Genomic DNA, 16,789 nt, shown 5'->3' on the forward strand with positions numbered 1-16,789 from the left:
CTAAATTTCTGGCCCTACTCTCCTAATATTCCTAGCATAAGTTTAACCACATTCTGCTTGTCATGAGTGGGAACTGGGAATGATAAAAGTTAACATTCTTCTGCAGTGCTGGAAAACATTTTATTTTAAACTTAAATGTGTATAAGTTCTAAGACGGTCCCTTATATATATTTTTTGTTAGTTTTTAACTCCTCTCTCTCTCTCTCTTTCTTTCTCTTGCTTGCTTGCTTTTGCCTTTCTTTCTTTCTCTTTCTCTCTTTTGCCTTTCTGTCTTTTTCTTTCACCTGCCTTTCTTTCACCTGCCTTTCCTTCTTTCTTTCTTTCATCAGCCTTTCTTTCTTTTTCTTCCTTTCTTTCCTTCCTTTTTCTTTATTTTCTCTTTTGGTATTGATTTATTATTTTTATTATTGATATATTTTCTATCAGTATTGATTTATTTTTATAGTGTACTGTTTATCTTATTTTTTGCCAAGACACTGCTTTTGGATTTCTCTATCATATGGCACTTAAAATATTATTCAAGATAGCAATCATTTAAGTATCACAAAATATATTAGTTTGTTAAAGTAATATATTCTTTGTACATTTTACTTTTTATAACTTCTTAGGTTATTACATATTCTTGGGCTTGTAGGTACACACTCGAGTCTGAAATTTTTCATTCATTAAAAATGATTTTCATCGGAAGAATAAGTTTGACAGGTGACTTGTTGTTGTTGTTAATATATGATCTATAGGAGAAGAAAAGATGATGTTTAGACTAGGATGACACCACCTTTTACTCTGACTTTCCAGGATTAAGTTAAAAGGAGGCTCAGGAAGTCATTGACCTCTGACCTCATCTTAGGAAACTGATATATTTATTTATTTAAAATGATCTATAATTAAGGTATACAAAATGATGTTATGATATTCTTATGCACATATACATTATCTCGCATAGTTGCCCTTCTTTGGATGTGTGTGATAAGAGAACCTGAAATTCTCTTAGCAAATTTCTAGTATACAATATAGTATTATTAATCATAGTCAGAAAACCCATTGAAAAGGCAAAATCCACTTGGCTCCAGGTCTATATGTGTTGCCCTTAACACTGTCAGAGAACAGCACAAGTGATATGACATTTTTTTCCTGGTCATTTCCATGCACTGTTTGTCATTTGATTTTAATATGATTTTGGCATACTTAGATTATTTCTCTCTCTCTCTCTCTCTCTCTCTCTCTCCAATAGAGGAGGTGAAAAGGGGGTTTTGTTCCATTTTTCTTGACTGGGAGACTAGTTTCTTTGGCAAAGAATCGAAATGAAACATTCACCCCTCTTTTCTCATGACACTAGTTCATTAGGAATTGCATATTTATGTGTGTGTGTGTGTACATGTACATGTTTAGTATTGTATTACGTACTAGATAGTGCCACTATTATGTATATGTGTATGTTTATACATACGTGTGTGTGTATATATGTTTACTACATATATAAATACTCTATTAAATGCTAATTGATCACTGCAGGAAAATATATTTCTGAAGACAACTGTCTGCCCTTGGACAATAACTTAAACTAATAAAATTGCACATGCAAATTTATTTTATATTTTCTATGCTAAAAAGTATAGACATTACAATGATGAGTTAGGTATTTTTAGAAGCTAATAATTTATTTTTAATGTTAGTATTTTATTACTATTACATCTTAGTACAATTTTTTACCTTCTGTTAGTTTCTAGGGGCATAAACATCTTTTCTTTCTGAGCAACTTTGTGCTGAAAATTATATGTAAAAAAAGTTTAATTCATTATAGCATCCTGAGTTTTACTGATGGAATTTATCTTTTCAGTATTTCATACATACTCAGAGATATTCTCTCAAACAAAAGTTTTATACTTTTACCAGCAGAAGATTGATGCTTTCAGTTAACTAATTAGCTGTGTGTAAGTTACGTTTTCCAAATAGGCAATCAGTTTTGGAAACTTAAGATTGAGGAAACCCATTTTAAACTAAGCAAGTTTACAGTTTGTGTGGATAACAGAGCTCTACCTAGCACTCTGAGATCTATCAAAGAGTAAATTAGCTTGTTCTTAGTGAAATAAAGATACAGTTTAAAAATGTAAATTTTATGCGTGTAAAGACCAAACCTGCAAGAAATATTTTTTTCTGAATTTGCGTTAAAATCTTTGATATTTTCTGCCATCTCTTGATTGAATTACCGTCTCTTCATTGAGCTCTTTTGTTAATTGGGTAAAAGAGCTCTTTAGCAAAAAATTTGGTTATTTTTGTTTTAAAATTTTGATCTAAATGTCTTGAGATTATCACAAATGCTTTCTTTTCTCAAATCAATTAAAAAAAGATGCTATGACATGGCATACCCTGCTCCCTTGAACCTCAGTCCATCTCTAAATTTTTCAACCATACTGCTAATTATCTCTGCTGTACTATTTTTATTATAAGGACACCAAACCCTAAATGATAAGGATGCTGACATCTTGAGTAGCTACATTTTGTGTTCTGTCTTCCATACTTACATTTAAGCAGACAAGTCTTAGTATTTTTAATAGTTTTCTCAGTTTATAATGGCTTTAATATCTATCCAGATGATGCCAGTTCACCCAAGGAAAGGACACACCCAACCTGAATTCATACTTGGGTTGCTGTCTAAAACCCCAACCAAAGAATTAAGCCATGAGTACTCTGTCCCCCTGCCCGCTGCTAAATGCAACAAAGCATCATGGAAGAATATCCAAGCTCGTTTTATGTTTGAGGCCATTTTTAATTTTGTTAATATTCTACTCGTTAATGGCAAGAGAATTTCAGATTTGGTTAAACGACAATTCTCAAATGAATGTTACTTACAAAAAGCCTAACACAAATGATGGTGAAACGTTAATAATATTTGCAGATCCATGAATACAAAAAAACAAGCAAGTGGGGGTGGTAAAGTGAATTTATGAAAAAGTTCAATTCAAAACCCAATAGCATCACATGAGGAAGAAAAGTTATTTTTACAAAATTCACAAGCAGTATAAGTTAGTCATAATAAAGCTTTGTCATCAAATAACAGCAGTAAAATACAACAAAATCTATATGTCTCACAATGGTAAACTGTAAAAATAAAATTTTCATGGAAGATTTTAATACCTTCCTTGATTTTTTTTTTTTTTTTTTTTTTTTTTTTGAGACGGAGTCTCACTCCGTTGCTCAGGCTGGAGTGCAGTGGCGCCATCTCATCTCACTGCAATCTCTGCCTCCCGGTTTCCAGCAATTCTCCTGCCTTACCCTCCTGAGTAGCTGGGATTACAGGTGCCTGCCACCACATTGGCTAATTTTTGTACTTTTAGTAGAGATGGTGTTTCGCCATGTTGGCCAGGCTAGTCTGGAACTCCTGACCTCAAGTGATTCACCCACCTCAGCTTCCCAAAGTGCTGGGGTTACAGGCGTGAGCCATCACCCCCTACCGCTCCCTTGAATTTATAAAGATCAACTAGGCGATCAGTAAGGACACAGAGAACTTATAGTACATGATTGATAAGGCTGAACTAATAATACACATTATACTTTTTACTGTGATAACACTTTTAATGAAGTATTTATTTTTAATTATCTTTAGATATGATGAAAAGCTCAATAAAATTCAAAAGGTAGCAATTAGTTATGCAATATAAATTCTCTGACCATAAGATGATTAAAAACAGAAAATAATAATAAAAAATACATATCCCAAATATACATTTTAAACCATCTTTCTGAAAAATAATTGTGTCAAAAAAATCAAATTACAATTCATATTACTTAGAAAATAGCAAATGAAAATACTAATGATAAAACTACTGATTTTGCTAAACCTACTTTCATCGGTAAATACATTACCTTACATTATTTTAGTATTAAATAAGGAGGAGTAATAATTACTTGCTCATGAAAGCAGTTAAACAAAATTAACAGGCAAAACACAAACTGCCAAAAATAATTAGTCTAAGTGTGTCAAAGGATTCATATTCTTTGTTTTTATTATACTTTAAGTTTTAGGGTACATGTGCACAACGTGCAGGTTTGTTACATATGTATACATGTGCCATGTTGGTGTGCTGCAACCATTAACTTGTCATTTAACATTAGGTATATCTCCTAATGCTATCCCTCCCTGTCCCCCCACCCACACAGGCCCTGGTGTGTGATGTTCCCCTTACTGTGTCCCTGTGTTCTCATTGTTCAATTCCCACCTATGAGTGAGAACATGCCGCGTTTGGATTTTTGTCCTTGCGATAGTTTGCTGAGAATGATGGTTTCCAGCTTCATCCATGTCCCTACAAAGGACATGAACTCATCATTTTTATGGCTGCATAGTATTCTATGGTATATGTGCCACATTTTCTTAATTCAGTCTATTGTTGTTGGACATTTGGGTTGGTTCTAAGTCTCTGCTATTGTGAATAGTGCCGCAATAAACATACATGTGCATGTGTCTTTATAGCAGCATGATTTATAATCCTTTGGGTATATAACCAGTAATGGGATGGCTGGGTCAAATGGTATTTCTAGTTCTAGATCCCTGAGGAATTGCCACACTGACTTCCACAATGCTTGAACTAGTTTACAATCCCACCAACAGTGTAAAAGTGTTCCTATTTCTCCACATCCTCTCCAGCACCTGTTTCCTGACTTTTTAATGATGGCCATTCTAACTGGTGTGAGATGGTATCTCATTGTGGTTTTGATTTGCATTTCTCTGATGGCCAGTGATGATGAGCATTTTTTTCATGTGTCTTTTGGCTGCATAAATGTCTTCTTTTGAGAAGTGTCTGTTCATATCCTTCGCCCACTTGTTGATGGGGTTGTTTGTTTTTTTTCTTGTAAATTTGTTGGAGTTCATTGTAGATTCTGGATATTAGCCCTTTGTCAGATGAGTAGATTGCAAAAATTTTCTCCCATTTTATAGGTTGCCTGTTCACTCTGATGGTAGTTTCTTTTGCTGTGCAGAAGCTCTTTAGTTTAATTAGATCCCATTTGTCAATTTTGGCTTTTGTTGCCATTGCTTTTGCTGTTTTAGACATGAAGTCCTTGCCCATGCCTATGTCCTGAATGGTATTGCCTAGGTTTTCTTCTAGGGTTTTTATGGTTTTAGGTCTAACATGTAAGTCTTTAATCCATCTTGAATTAATTTTTGTATAAGGTGTAAGGAAGGGATCCAGTTTCAGCTTTCTACATATGGCTAGCCAGTTTTCCCAGCACCATTTATTAAATAAGGAATCCTTTCCCCATTTCTTGTTTTTGTCAGGTTTTTCAAAGATCAGATGGTTGTAGATATGTGGCATGATTTCTGAGGGCTCTGTTCTGTTCCATTGGTCTATATCTCTGTTTTGGTACCAGTACCATGCTGTTTTGGTTACTGTATCCTTGTAGTATAGTTTGAAGTCAGGTAGCGTGATGCCTCCAGCTTTGTTCTTTTGGCTTAGGATTGACTTGGCAATGCGGGCTCTTTTTTAGTTCCATATGAACTTTAAAGTAGTTTTTTCCAATTCTATGAAGAAAGTCCTTGGTAGCTTGATGGGGATAGCATTGAATCTATGTCACCTTGGGCAGTATGGCCATTTTCACGATATTGATTCTTCCTACCCATGAGCATGGAACATTCTTCCATTTGTTTGTATCCTTTTTTATTTCACTGAGCAGTGGTTTGTAGTTCTCCTTGAAGAGGTCCTTCACATCCCTTGTAAGTTGGATTCCTAGGTATTTTATTTTCTTTGAAGCAATTGTGAATGGGAATTCACTCATGATTTGGCTCTCTGTTTGTCTGTTATTGGTGTATAAGAATGCTTGTGATTTTTGCACATTGATTTTGTATCCTGAGACTTTACTGAAGTTGCCTATCAGCTTAAGGAGATTTTGGGCTGAGACAGTGGGGTTTTCTAGATATACAATCATGTCATCTGCAAACAGGGACAATTTGACTTCCTCTTTTCCTAATTGAATACCCTTTATTTCCTTCTCCTGCCTGATTGCCCTGGCCAGAACTTCCAACACTATGTTGAATAGGAGTGGTGAGAGAGGACATCCCTGTCTTGTGCCAGTTTTCAAAGGGAATGCTTCCAGTTTTTGCCCATTCACTATGATATTGGCTGTGGGTTTGTCATAGATAGCTCTTATTATTTTGAGATACATCCCATCAATACCTAATTTATTGAGAGATTTTAGCATGAAGGGTTGTTGAATTTTGTTGAAGGCCTTTTCTGCATCTATTGAGATAATCATGTGGTTTTTGTCTTTGGTTCTGTTTATGTGCTGGATTACATTTATTGATTTGTGTATGTTTAACCAGCCTTGCATCCCAGGGATGAAGCCCACTTGATCATGGTGGATAAGCTTTTTGATGTGCTGCTGGATTCGGTTTGCCAGTATTTTATTGAGGATTTTTGCATTGATGTTCATCAGGGATATTGGTCTAAAATTTTCTTTTTTTGTTGTGTCTCTGCCAGGCTTTGGTATCAGGATGATGCTGGCCTCATAAAATGAGTTAGGGAGGATTCCTTCTTTTTCTATTGATTGGAATAGTTTCAGAAGGAATGGTACCAGCTCCTCCTTGTACCTCTGGTAGAATTTGGCTGTGAATCCATCTGGTGCTGGACTTCTTTTGGTTGGTAGGCTATTAATTATTGCCTCAATTTCAGAGCCTGGTATTGGTCTATTCAGAGATTCAACTTCTTCCTGGTTTAGACTTAGGAGGGTGTATGTATCGAGGAATTTATCCATTTCTTCTAGATTTTCTAGTTTATCTGTGTAGAGATGTTTATAGTATTCTCTGATGGTAGTTTGTGTTTCTGTGGGATCGGTGGTGATATCCCCTTTATCATTTTTTATTGTGTCTATTTGATTCTTCTCTCTTTTCTTCTTTATTAGTCTTGCTAGTGGTCTATCAATTTTGTTGATCTTTTCAAAAAACCAGCTCCTGGATTCATTGATTTTTTTGAAGGGTTTTTTGTGTCTCTATTTCCTTCAGTTCTGCTCTGATCTTAGTTATTTCTTGCCTTCTGCTAGCTTTTGAATGTGTTGCTCTTGCTTCTTTAGTTCTTTTAATTGTGATGTTAGGGTGTCAATTTTAGATCTTTCCTGCTTTCTCTTGTGGGCATTTAGTGCAATAAGTTTCCCTCTACACACTGCTTTGAATGTGTCCCAGAGATTCTGGTATGTTATGTCTTTGTTCTCGTTTGTTTCAAAGAACATCTTTATTTCTGTCTTCATTTCATTATGTACCCAGCAGTCATTCAGGAGCAGGTTGTTCAGTTTCCATGTAGTTGAGCGGTTCTGAGTGAGTTTCTTAATCCTGAGTTCTAGTTTGATTGCACTGTGGTCTAAGAGATGGTTGTTATAATTTCTGTTCTTTTACATTTGCTGAGGAAAGCTTTACTTCCAACTATGTGGTCAATTTTGGAATAGGTGCAATGCAGTGCTGAAAAGAATGTATATTCTGTTGATTTGGGGTGGAGAGTTCTGTAGATGTCTATTAGGTCTGCTTGGTGCAGAGTAGAGTTCAATTCCTGGATATCCTTGTTAACTTTCTGTCTCGTTGATCTGTCTCATGTTGACAGTGGGGTGTTAAAGTCTCCCATTATTATTGTGTGGGAGTCTAAGTCTCTTTGTAGGTCTCTAAGGACTTGCTTTATGAATCTGGGTGCTCCTGTATTGGGCGCATATATATTTAGGATAGTTAGCTCTTCTGGTTGAATTGATCCCTTTACCATTATGTAATGGCCTTCTTTGTCTCTTTTGATCTTTGTTGGTTTAAAGTCTGTTTTATCAGAGGCTAGGGTTGCAACCCCTGCCTTTTTTTGTTTTCCATTTTCTTGGTAGATCTTCCTCCATCCCTTTATTTTGAGCCTATGCGTGTCTCTGCACATGAGATGGGTTTCCTGAATATAGCACACTGATGGGTCTTGACTCTTTATCCAATTTGCCAGTCTGTGTCTTTTAATTGGAGCATTTAGCCTATTTACATTTAAAGTTAATATTGTTATGTGTGAATTTGATCCTGTCATGATGATGTTAGCTGGTTATTTTGCTTGTTAGTTGATGCAGTTTCTTCCCAGCCTTGATGGTCTTTACAATTTGGCATGTTTTTGCAGTGGCTGGTACCGGTTGTTCCTTTCCATGTTTAATGCTTCCTTCAGGATCTCTTTTAGGGCATGCCTGGTGGTGACCAAATCTATCAGCATTTGCTTGTCTGTAAAGTATTTTATTTCTCCTTCACTTATGAAGCTTAGTTTGGGTGGATATGAAATTCTGGGTTGTAAATTCTTTTCTTTAAGAATGTTGAACATTGGCCCCCACTCTCTTCTGGCTTGTAGAGTTTCTGCTGAGAGATCAGCTGTTAGTCTGATGGGCTTCCCTTTGTGGGTAACCCGACCTTTCTCTCTGGCCGCCCTTCACATTTTTTCCTTCATTTCAACTTTGGTGAATCTGACAATTATGTGTCTTGGAGTTGCTCTTCTCGAGGAGTATCTTTGTGGCATTCTCTGTATTTCCTGAATCTGAATGTTGGCCTGCCTTGCTAGATTGGGGAAGTTCTCCTGGATAATATCCTGCAGAGTGTTTTCCAACTTGGTTCCATGTTCCCTGTCTCTTTCAGGTACACCAGTCAGACGTAGGTTTGGTCTTTTCACATAGTCCCATATTTCTTGGAGGCTTTGTTCATTTCTTCTTATTCTTTTTTCTCTAAACTTCTCTTCTCACTTCATTTCATTCATTTGATCTTCCATCACTGATACCCTTTCTTCCAGTTGATCGAATCGGCTACTGAGGCTTGTGCATTTGTCATGTAGTTCTTGTGCCTTGGTTTTCAGCTCCATCAGGTCCTTTAAGGACTTCTCTGAATTGGTTATTCTAGTTAGCCATTCGTCTAATTTTTCTTCAAGGTTTTTAACTTCTTTGCCATGGGTTCGAACTTCCTCTTTTAGCTCGGAGTAGTTCGATCGTCTGAAGCCTTCTTCTCTCAACTCATCAAAGTCATTCTCTGTCCAGCTTTGTTCCGTTGCTGGTGAGGAGTTGTGTTCCTTTGGAGGAGGAAAGGTGCTCTGATTTTTAGAGTTTCCAGTTTTTCTGCTCTGTTTTTTCCCCATCTTTGTGGTTTTATCTACCTTTGGTCTTTGATGATGGTGATGTACAGATGGGGTTTTGGTGTGAATGTCCTTTCTGGTTGTTAGTTTTCCTTCTAACAGACAGGACCCTCAGCTGCAGGTCTGTTGGAGTTTGCTGGAGGTCCACTCCCAGACCCTGTTTGCCTGGGTATCAGCAGCGGAGGCTGCAGAACAGCGGATATTGGTGAACAGCAAATGTTGCTACCTGATCATTCCTCTGGAGGTTTTGTCTCAGAGAAGTATGTGGTCATGTGAGGTGTCAGTCTGCCCCTACTGGGGGGTGCCTCCCAGTTAGGCTATTCAGAGGTCAGGGACCCACTTGAGGAAGCAGTCTGTCCATTCTCAGATCTCCAGCTACATGCTGGGATAACCACTACTCTCTTCAAAGCTGTCAGACAGGGACATTTAAGTCTGCTGAGGATTCTGCTGCCTTTTGTTTGGCTATGCCCTGCCCCCAGAGGTGGAGTCTACAGAGGCAGGCAGCCCTCCTTGAGCTGTGGTGGGCTCCACCCAGTTCAAGCTTCTCAGCTGCTTTGGCTTTGTTTACCTACTCAAGCCTTAGCAATGGTGGGCACCCCTCCCCCAGCCTCTCTGCCACCTTGCCGTTTGATCTCAGACTGCTGTGCTAGCAATGAGGGAGGCTCTGTGGGCGTAGGACCCTCTGAGCCAGGCGCAGGATATAATCTCCTGGTGGGCCGTTTGCTAAGACTGTTGGAAAAGCACAGTATTAGGATGGGAGTGACCGATTTTCCAGGTGCCGTCTGTCACCCCTTTCTTTGACTAGGGAAGGGAATTCCCTGACCCCTTGCACTTCCTGCGTGAAGCAGTGCCTCGCCCTGCTTCGGCTCATGCTCGGTGCACTGCATCCACTGTCCTGCACCCACTTTCTGACACTCCCCAGTGAGATGAACCCAGTACCTCAGTTGGAAATGCAGAAATCACCTGTCTTCTGTTTCATTCACGCTGGGAGCTGTAGACTGAAGCTGTTCCTATTCAGCCATCTTGCAAATGCTCATATTCTTAATATATAAAATAATCATAAAAAACCTCCATAAATAATAGACTGTTGAGGAGAAATAAAATTTCTAATAAGTAGCAGAAAGCAACTTCATTTATCATCAAGATGCAAATTGAAATAACTATAATTCCATATTCACCCTCAAATTGGAAAAAAAATTTAATAATCAGTACCAATGCTGAAGAGCATGCAGTGAAAAGAGTGATTTTGTACACTACTAATGGGAGTATAAATTGGAACTACTTATTTTTTTAATGATTTGGCAGTATATATCAATGGCTTTAATCTTTTCAAATCTTTACACCTAACTATTCAATTACTCAAATCCAATTATTCTAATTCAACTACTCAAAGTCAACTATTATCCCAAGGAAATAATCAGAGCTAAATACAAAGATTTTTGTAAAAAATTTACTTCAGCATTATTTATAATAGCAAACAAATGAAAACAATCTAAATATCCAGTAGTAGAAAAAAATGTTAGATCAATCATGGTCTGTCAATGAGATGCAACATTTTTATTTTATTAAAATCTATACTCTTCAATAATCTGGGGGAATGATTTGGGAAACACTTATGATATAGTATTAGGTGAAAAATCAGAAGACAATTATATGGCCAATTCTAAACTTTATTAAATTAACATGTGTTACTAAAGACAGGAAGGAAACCCAACAAAACATTTACCTGGGTGACAAGATGGTATGGGTATTAAATATATGGAAGAGATTATATAGATAATTCAGTATGTTTCTTATATGCACAGATTAAATCACTTCTTTCAAATGTAGGGTGTGTTACTTTATATGCAAATATGATTTGTTTTTACCTCTGCAGTTCCTTGTCCAGAAGGAAAATTCTCGCGTTCTGGATTAATGCCCTGTCACCCATGTCCTCGTGACTATTACCAACCTAATGCAGGGAAGGCCTTCTGCCTGGCCTGTCCTTTTTATGGAACTACCCCATTCGCTGGTTCCAGATCCATCACAGAATGTTCAAGTAAGATGAACTTCATTTCTTATGTAATCCTATGTTGGACATTTACTTTTCCCTGTCTCTGTTGTAGCTTCAGTTCTGAATATTACTATTTTCGGTGGATTTGGGCATTTGGACTTGTTAAATTGTCCTTCTGAGGTATTTTTGATGACCATGGCACAAACAGTCTTGTTTTGGAAACACTGAACTTGATAACTTCTAAATTTCTTTCTAAGAGTCTAGGATGTAATGATGTATGCCATCCATCTCTGTTTTCTTTTTTAAAATATAAGTGTAACAAAATGTATGTGGCTTTACCCACTCTGACAACCAGAATCTTGCCCATAGTGTTAGATATAGTCCACTTACTGGCATATGTACCACACTGACATGTTTTTCTATTAATTGATTAGGTTTTAGTTCAACTTTCTCAGCAGCAGAGGAAAGTGTGGTGCCTCTTGCCTCTCTTGGACATATTAAAAAAAGGCATGAAATCAGCAGTCAGGCAAGTTCATTTTGCATAAAATTTTCTCTAGTGGAATGCTTGGAAAGCAATTTGTCATTTTACACGTCACACACAGGAAAAGGACCAGGATTGAAACTTTAAGTAATCAAGATGTATGAATTTTATAAATGAATAATTGTATTTACAATGATTCCTGTTTAGAACATTACCAAAATGCAACATTAGATGTTCTAAGTACCAAAAATGAGAGTTTTTCCCAGAAATGCCTGGCAATAAGAATGAGTAGATATGGGGAGCCTTTTGATTCACTATAAACACTTACCACAAGCACAACCCGTCATTTGAGTAAGAGAATTTGGTTTAACGAAAGGCCGTTTCTAATTGGCAGGCAGAGTTACCCAACTTTCATGAAAATTATTTTGATTTCTTTGCCAGAAAAGAAAAGATTTCTTGGGAAAAAGTATGAGTCCTTAAAAATTAAGAAACATAAATTAAGAATATAGCTAAACCAAATGCTTTATATTTTTTAAAAGACTAGTTGTTAAGTCTTGATTACTTTAATAGATTCAGTCGTTACTCTGAACTCACCTTGCTCAATGTCATGAATTCCTTGCCTTTTAGTATTTTCATAGATAATGGGGATATATTTCTGATTACAACTTCCTACAGCCTAGTCCAAACATAATGACTTGTTAGGACTCTATAAGTCATATTTCAGACTGAGCCTAGTGGACATAGGAATTTGTAGGATCCCCTAAAGCAGTGGCTGTCATGTGGAGGCATAATAGAATCCTGGCCAAGTTTTTAAGACAGTAATGTGCCGACTTCACTCCCAGAGATTCTGATTTAGCTGATATGGGTTGATGGCCTGACCTTAGTATGCTTTTAAAATATCAGTTATATTCTAGCATGCAGCCAGCATTTAGAAACGCTCCTTAGGTGTGCCAGAACATCACCCAAGAATGATACATATCATTTGCTCCCCTATATGGCAGACACCAGTGTTATTCAGGCAGCAACCCACCTAGCTTGAATGAACTTACCTGGAAACAGCAACGAGCTGTCTAATGTTGCAAACCTGACTCTAATCAGGACTGCTTTGAAATAAATAGAGTGCTTTGTCTCTGATTGATTTTTTTTATGCTGCTGGCAGGTTTTCCATGAATGCTTCTTTAACCCTTGCCACAATAGTGGAACCTGCCAACAACTTGGGCGTGGTTATGTTTGTCTCTGTCCACTTGGATATACAGGTAAATAACGGGAATGTAGATTTTAATATATTTTATATGAAACCATTATGACTTGCAGTATCAAACTTTAGTACATTAACTATATCCGATAAGATACATTAGACCATGTAAATGTACCAAAATTTGTTGAACAAGATAAACAATAGGTGAAAAAATTATACATACTTCACAAATGACAGTTTTCTTTGCCTATTTTGGATAAAGAATAAAGACTCATCTTCCCTATGAGTCTTTATCATAACCCACAATTTAAAATGAAATACAGGGGTCATGTTCAAAGTTTCATTCTATCAAAAATTATATGCATGATACTCAACATAGAACAGATTGTCCAGTATAAATATTTTTAAATGAACTGGCAGTTTCTCTCATTTGCTACACACTAATAGAAGTTCTTGTGAATAGCTATGATTTGTTGCTTTGTTTCTATCTTTCTGGAAGCTGTGCCTAGAAAAACAATTTGGCTTTGGACTTTATTATGTAGGAATTATGTATGAATTATGGGGGTTTTTAACAGCTTGGTTCACATTCGACTTGAGTCCAGAAACATAATTTTTGAGGGGAAATGAACTATACCTTAAAATTGCAATTAATTTAAAATAACCATTTTCTTCTAGACAGTTTTTTTCAATGTTACACAACCAACTTGAAAGTTTTTAATGAGAAATGGTATTTAAGTAAAGAAATTCACCACAAAATAAGCAAAAGGAAAGTCAAAAACAAAGTATAGCCAAGATCTATCTAGAATATTGGCATTCCATTTATTATAGCTGGCTCGTGTTGTGTGCGTGTGTGTCTTTGTGAATTTTTATAAAAATATTTACCTTGACGTTCCATAAGAAATAAAGGATCTTGTTTGGGAATTCTGTAAATGAGTGGTGGTTGAGAAAGGGTATAATATAGGACAGTGGTTCTCAAACAGTCATGTGCATCAGAATCATCTGGAAGGCTTGTTAAAAACATAGATTGCTGGACTCCAGCCCCAGAATTTCTGATTTAGTAGGTCTGGAGTACAGCCTGAGAATTTGTACTTTTATTGCATTCCCAGGTAATGCTGATGCTAGTGAGGAGGACCCTGAGAAAGAATATGGGTTTCCAGCATAGCTAGCCCATAGAAAGCCTGTGTGCACCCTTTGGGAAGATGCAGCCACTCGGGGACACCCGGCATGTGAGCTGCGATCTGGCAGGCTTTAGCCCCACCTCCACCCCTGAGCCAGGTGACCTTGGTAGCTAGTACAGATGATATTGTAGCTTTCACTTCGAAATTAGCATAATTCCTGGCTCCATTTTATGCTTCCAAGTGCCCCTATCCCACTTCTAATTTGGGATCTTTTGCTATCTTCTATGTATCTTTATAAGAATATCTTAAATTTGTTTAGAAAGAGGTATTACCTTCATTAAATACTTAACAGATGGTAGCACTTAATGAATATTGCCCTTTTCTTTAGCACTACCCGTTTAAAAATTCTGATTATTGAGATAATTGCCTTTAAATGATCATTGTTCTATTTCGGTTAATCCCATCCTTGGATTGTCCCTCAGCATTTGGTTTACGTTGTAGGCTTAAAGTGTGAAACAGACATCGATGAGTGCAGCCCACTGCCTTGCCTCAACAATGGAGTTTGTAAAGACCTACTTGGGGAATTCATTTGTGAGTGCCCATCAGGTTACACAGGTAAGGGGAAGGTCTCTTGTTTTCAACAATATAAATCTTTGAATCATTAAGATTTCATCACTGAGATAAATTTGGAATGTGTCAAAGATACTTTTATAGAATATTATAAACATATTGAAGAAGCATATTTTCTAATATTACTTATATGCATTGGGAAAGTGTTCTTGTCCTTATCCTGTTCTGTAAGAAGAACAAGATATCAATATGGCACTACGTAATTGCTTTATAAAACAGGCAGGCGTGTTCCCATCTTTGCCAGCTAGATGTGTGACCTTGGACAAGACATTTAACTTCACTGAACCTGTTTCTTCATTTGTAAAAATGGAGGTGAGGAAATGACAGAAAATATGTAAAGCCTACTACAAATACAAGGTCATCCCCAAGCTTTTTACTAGTATTTTACTGAATTTATGAAGTGTATATGCTAATTTCTGTGGATGTTCATGTGTGTGTGTGAACGTGTGTGTGTGTAATTATTACTGACTGTGGACTTTAGGCGCATGTATCTTTGAAATTGTTATGGACCACTATGCCTCTCCTTTTAACTTAAATAAATACATATTTAAGTGTTATTTTTTAGTATTCAAAATATTTGTCTTTATTTATGACTTAAATAATTTCAACTTTTATTTTAAATTCAGAGAGTACAAGTGTAGGTTTGTTACACGGATATATTGCATGATGCTGAGGTTTGGAGTACAGATAATTCCATCACCCAGGTAGTGAGAATAGTACCTAATAGGTAGTTTTGCAGCCCACACTGCCTTTCTTCTCCCCTCTAATAGTATCCAGCATCTGTTGTTTCTATTTTTATTCCATGTGTACTCACTGTTTAGCTCCCACTTTAAGTGAGAACGTGCAGTATTTGGCTTTCTGTTCCTGCTTTAATTCACTTAGAATAATGGCCTGCAGCTGCATCCGTGTTGCTGCAAAGCACATGATTTTGTGGAGTTTTTATGACTGCATAATATTCCATGATGTATAAGTACCACATTTTCTTTAATCCACCATTGATGGGCACCTAGGTGTATTCCATGTCTTTGTTATTGTACATAGCACTGGGATGAACATACAAGTGCATGTGTCTTTTTGGTAGAACAATTTATTTTCCTTTGGATGTATACTCAGTAATGGGATTGCTAGGATTACTGGCCAACCATATGCAGAAGAATGAAACTGAACTCCAGCCTTTCACCGTATACAAAAATTAACTTGGATTAAAGATTTAAGTGTAAAACTTCAAACTATAAAAATCCTGGAAGAAAACCTAGGGAATACCCTTCTTGACATCAGCCTTGGCAAAGGATATGTGGCTGAGTCCCCAAAAGCAATTGCAAGAAAAACAAAAATTAACAAGTGGGACCTAATGAAATTGAAGAGCTTCTGCACTGCAAAAGAAAGCATCAATGGAGTAAACAGACAACCGACAGAATGGGAGAAAATATTTGAAAACTATGCATCTGACAAAGGCCTACTATTCAGAATCTATAAGGAGCTTAAACAAATCAACCAGCAAAACACAAATAACCTTATTAAATAGTGGGCAAAGGACATGAACAGACACTTCTCTAAGAAGACACATAAGCAACCAACAGACATGAAAAAAAGCTCATCATCACTAATCTTCAGAAAAGGCCAATCAAAACGACAGTGAGATACCATCTCACACCAGTCAGAATGGCTTTTCTTTTTTAATTTTTGTATTTTTTGAGATGGAGTCTCACTGTGTCGCCCAGGCTAGAGTGTCGGCTCACTACAACCTCTGCCTCCCAGGTTCAAACAGTTCTCCTGTCCCAGCCTCCCAAGTAGCTGAGACTACAGGCACACGCCACCATGCCCAGCTAATTTTTTGTATTTTTAGTAGAGATGGGGTTTCACCATATTGGTCAGGCTGGTCTCGAACTCCTGACCTCAGGTGATCCACCCGCCCCAGCCTCCCAAAGTGCTGGGATTACAGGCCTGAGCCGCCGCCCCTGGCCAGAATGGCTATTATTAAAGAGTCAAAAAATAACACATGCTGGCAAGGTTATGGAAAAACACGGATCGCTTATACACTTTTTTAGGAATGTAAATTAGTTCAGCCACTCTGGAAAGAAGTTTGGAGATTTCCTTAAGTGTATATCTTAAGAGTCGCAGCTTCCAGCACCTTCTCACAAAAATAGTTCAGAAACAGTGATCTTATTCTCAATTCCCTTGTTAACCCACATTATAATTATTATAATATTGATGATATATTCTAATAAAATAGACTAGGATTTACTACTTTATAAATAGTAATGA

General features: G+C 36.9%; 1 protein-coding gene across 2 annotated transcripts in view; it reads left to right on the forward strand.

Annotated features, from left to right (window-relative positions):
* The window catches only part of SVEP1 (sushi, von Willebrand factor type A, EGF and pentraxin domain containing 1), a 228,385-nt gene that overhangs the window by 123,043 nt on the left and 88,553 nt on the right, over positions 1-16,789 (forward strand). For both annotated transcript variants that reach the window (XR_008656538.2, XM_055271527.2), the window contains exons 19-22: positions 10,981-11,142; positions 11,532-11,623; positions 12,738-12,834; positions 14,396-14,509. Coding sequence is in view for 1 of the 2 variants with exons in the window: in XM_055271527.2 (XP_055127502.1) it covers positions 10,981-11,142; positions 11,532-11,623; positions 12,738-12,834; positions 14,396-14,509 (465 nt within the window). In the remaining variant the exon portion in view is untranslated. The remainder of the gene's footprint in view (positions 1-10,980; positions 11,143-11,531; positions 11,624-12,737; positions 12,835-14,395; positions 14,510-16,789) is intronic.

The sequence above is a fragment of the Symphalangus syndactylus genome, chromosome 3 (assembly GCF_028878055.3).
Source record: "Symphalangus syndactylus isolate Jambi chromosome 3, NHGRI_mSymSyn1-v2.1_pri, whole genome shotgun sequence".
Lineage (NCBI taxonomy): Eukaryota > Metazoa > Chordata > Mammalia > Primates > Hylobatidae > Symphalangus > Symphalangus syndactylus.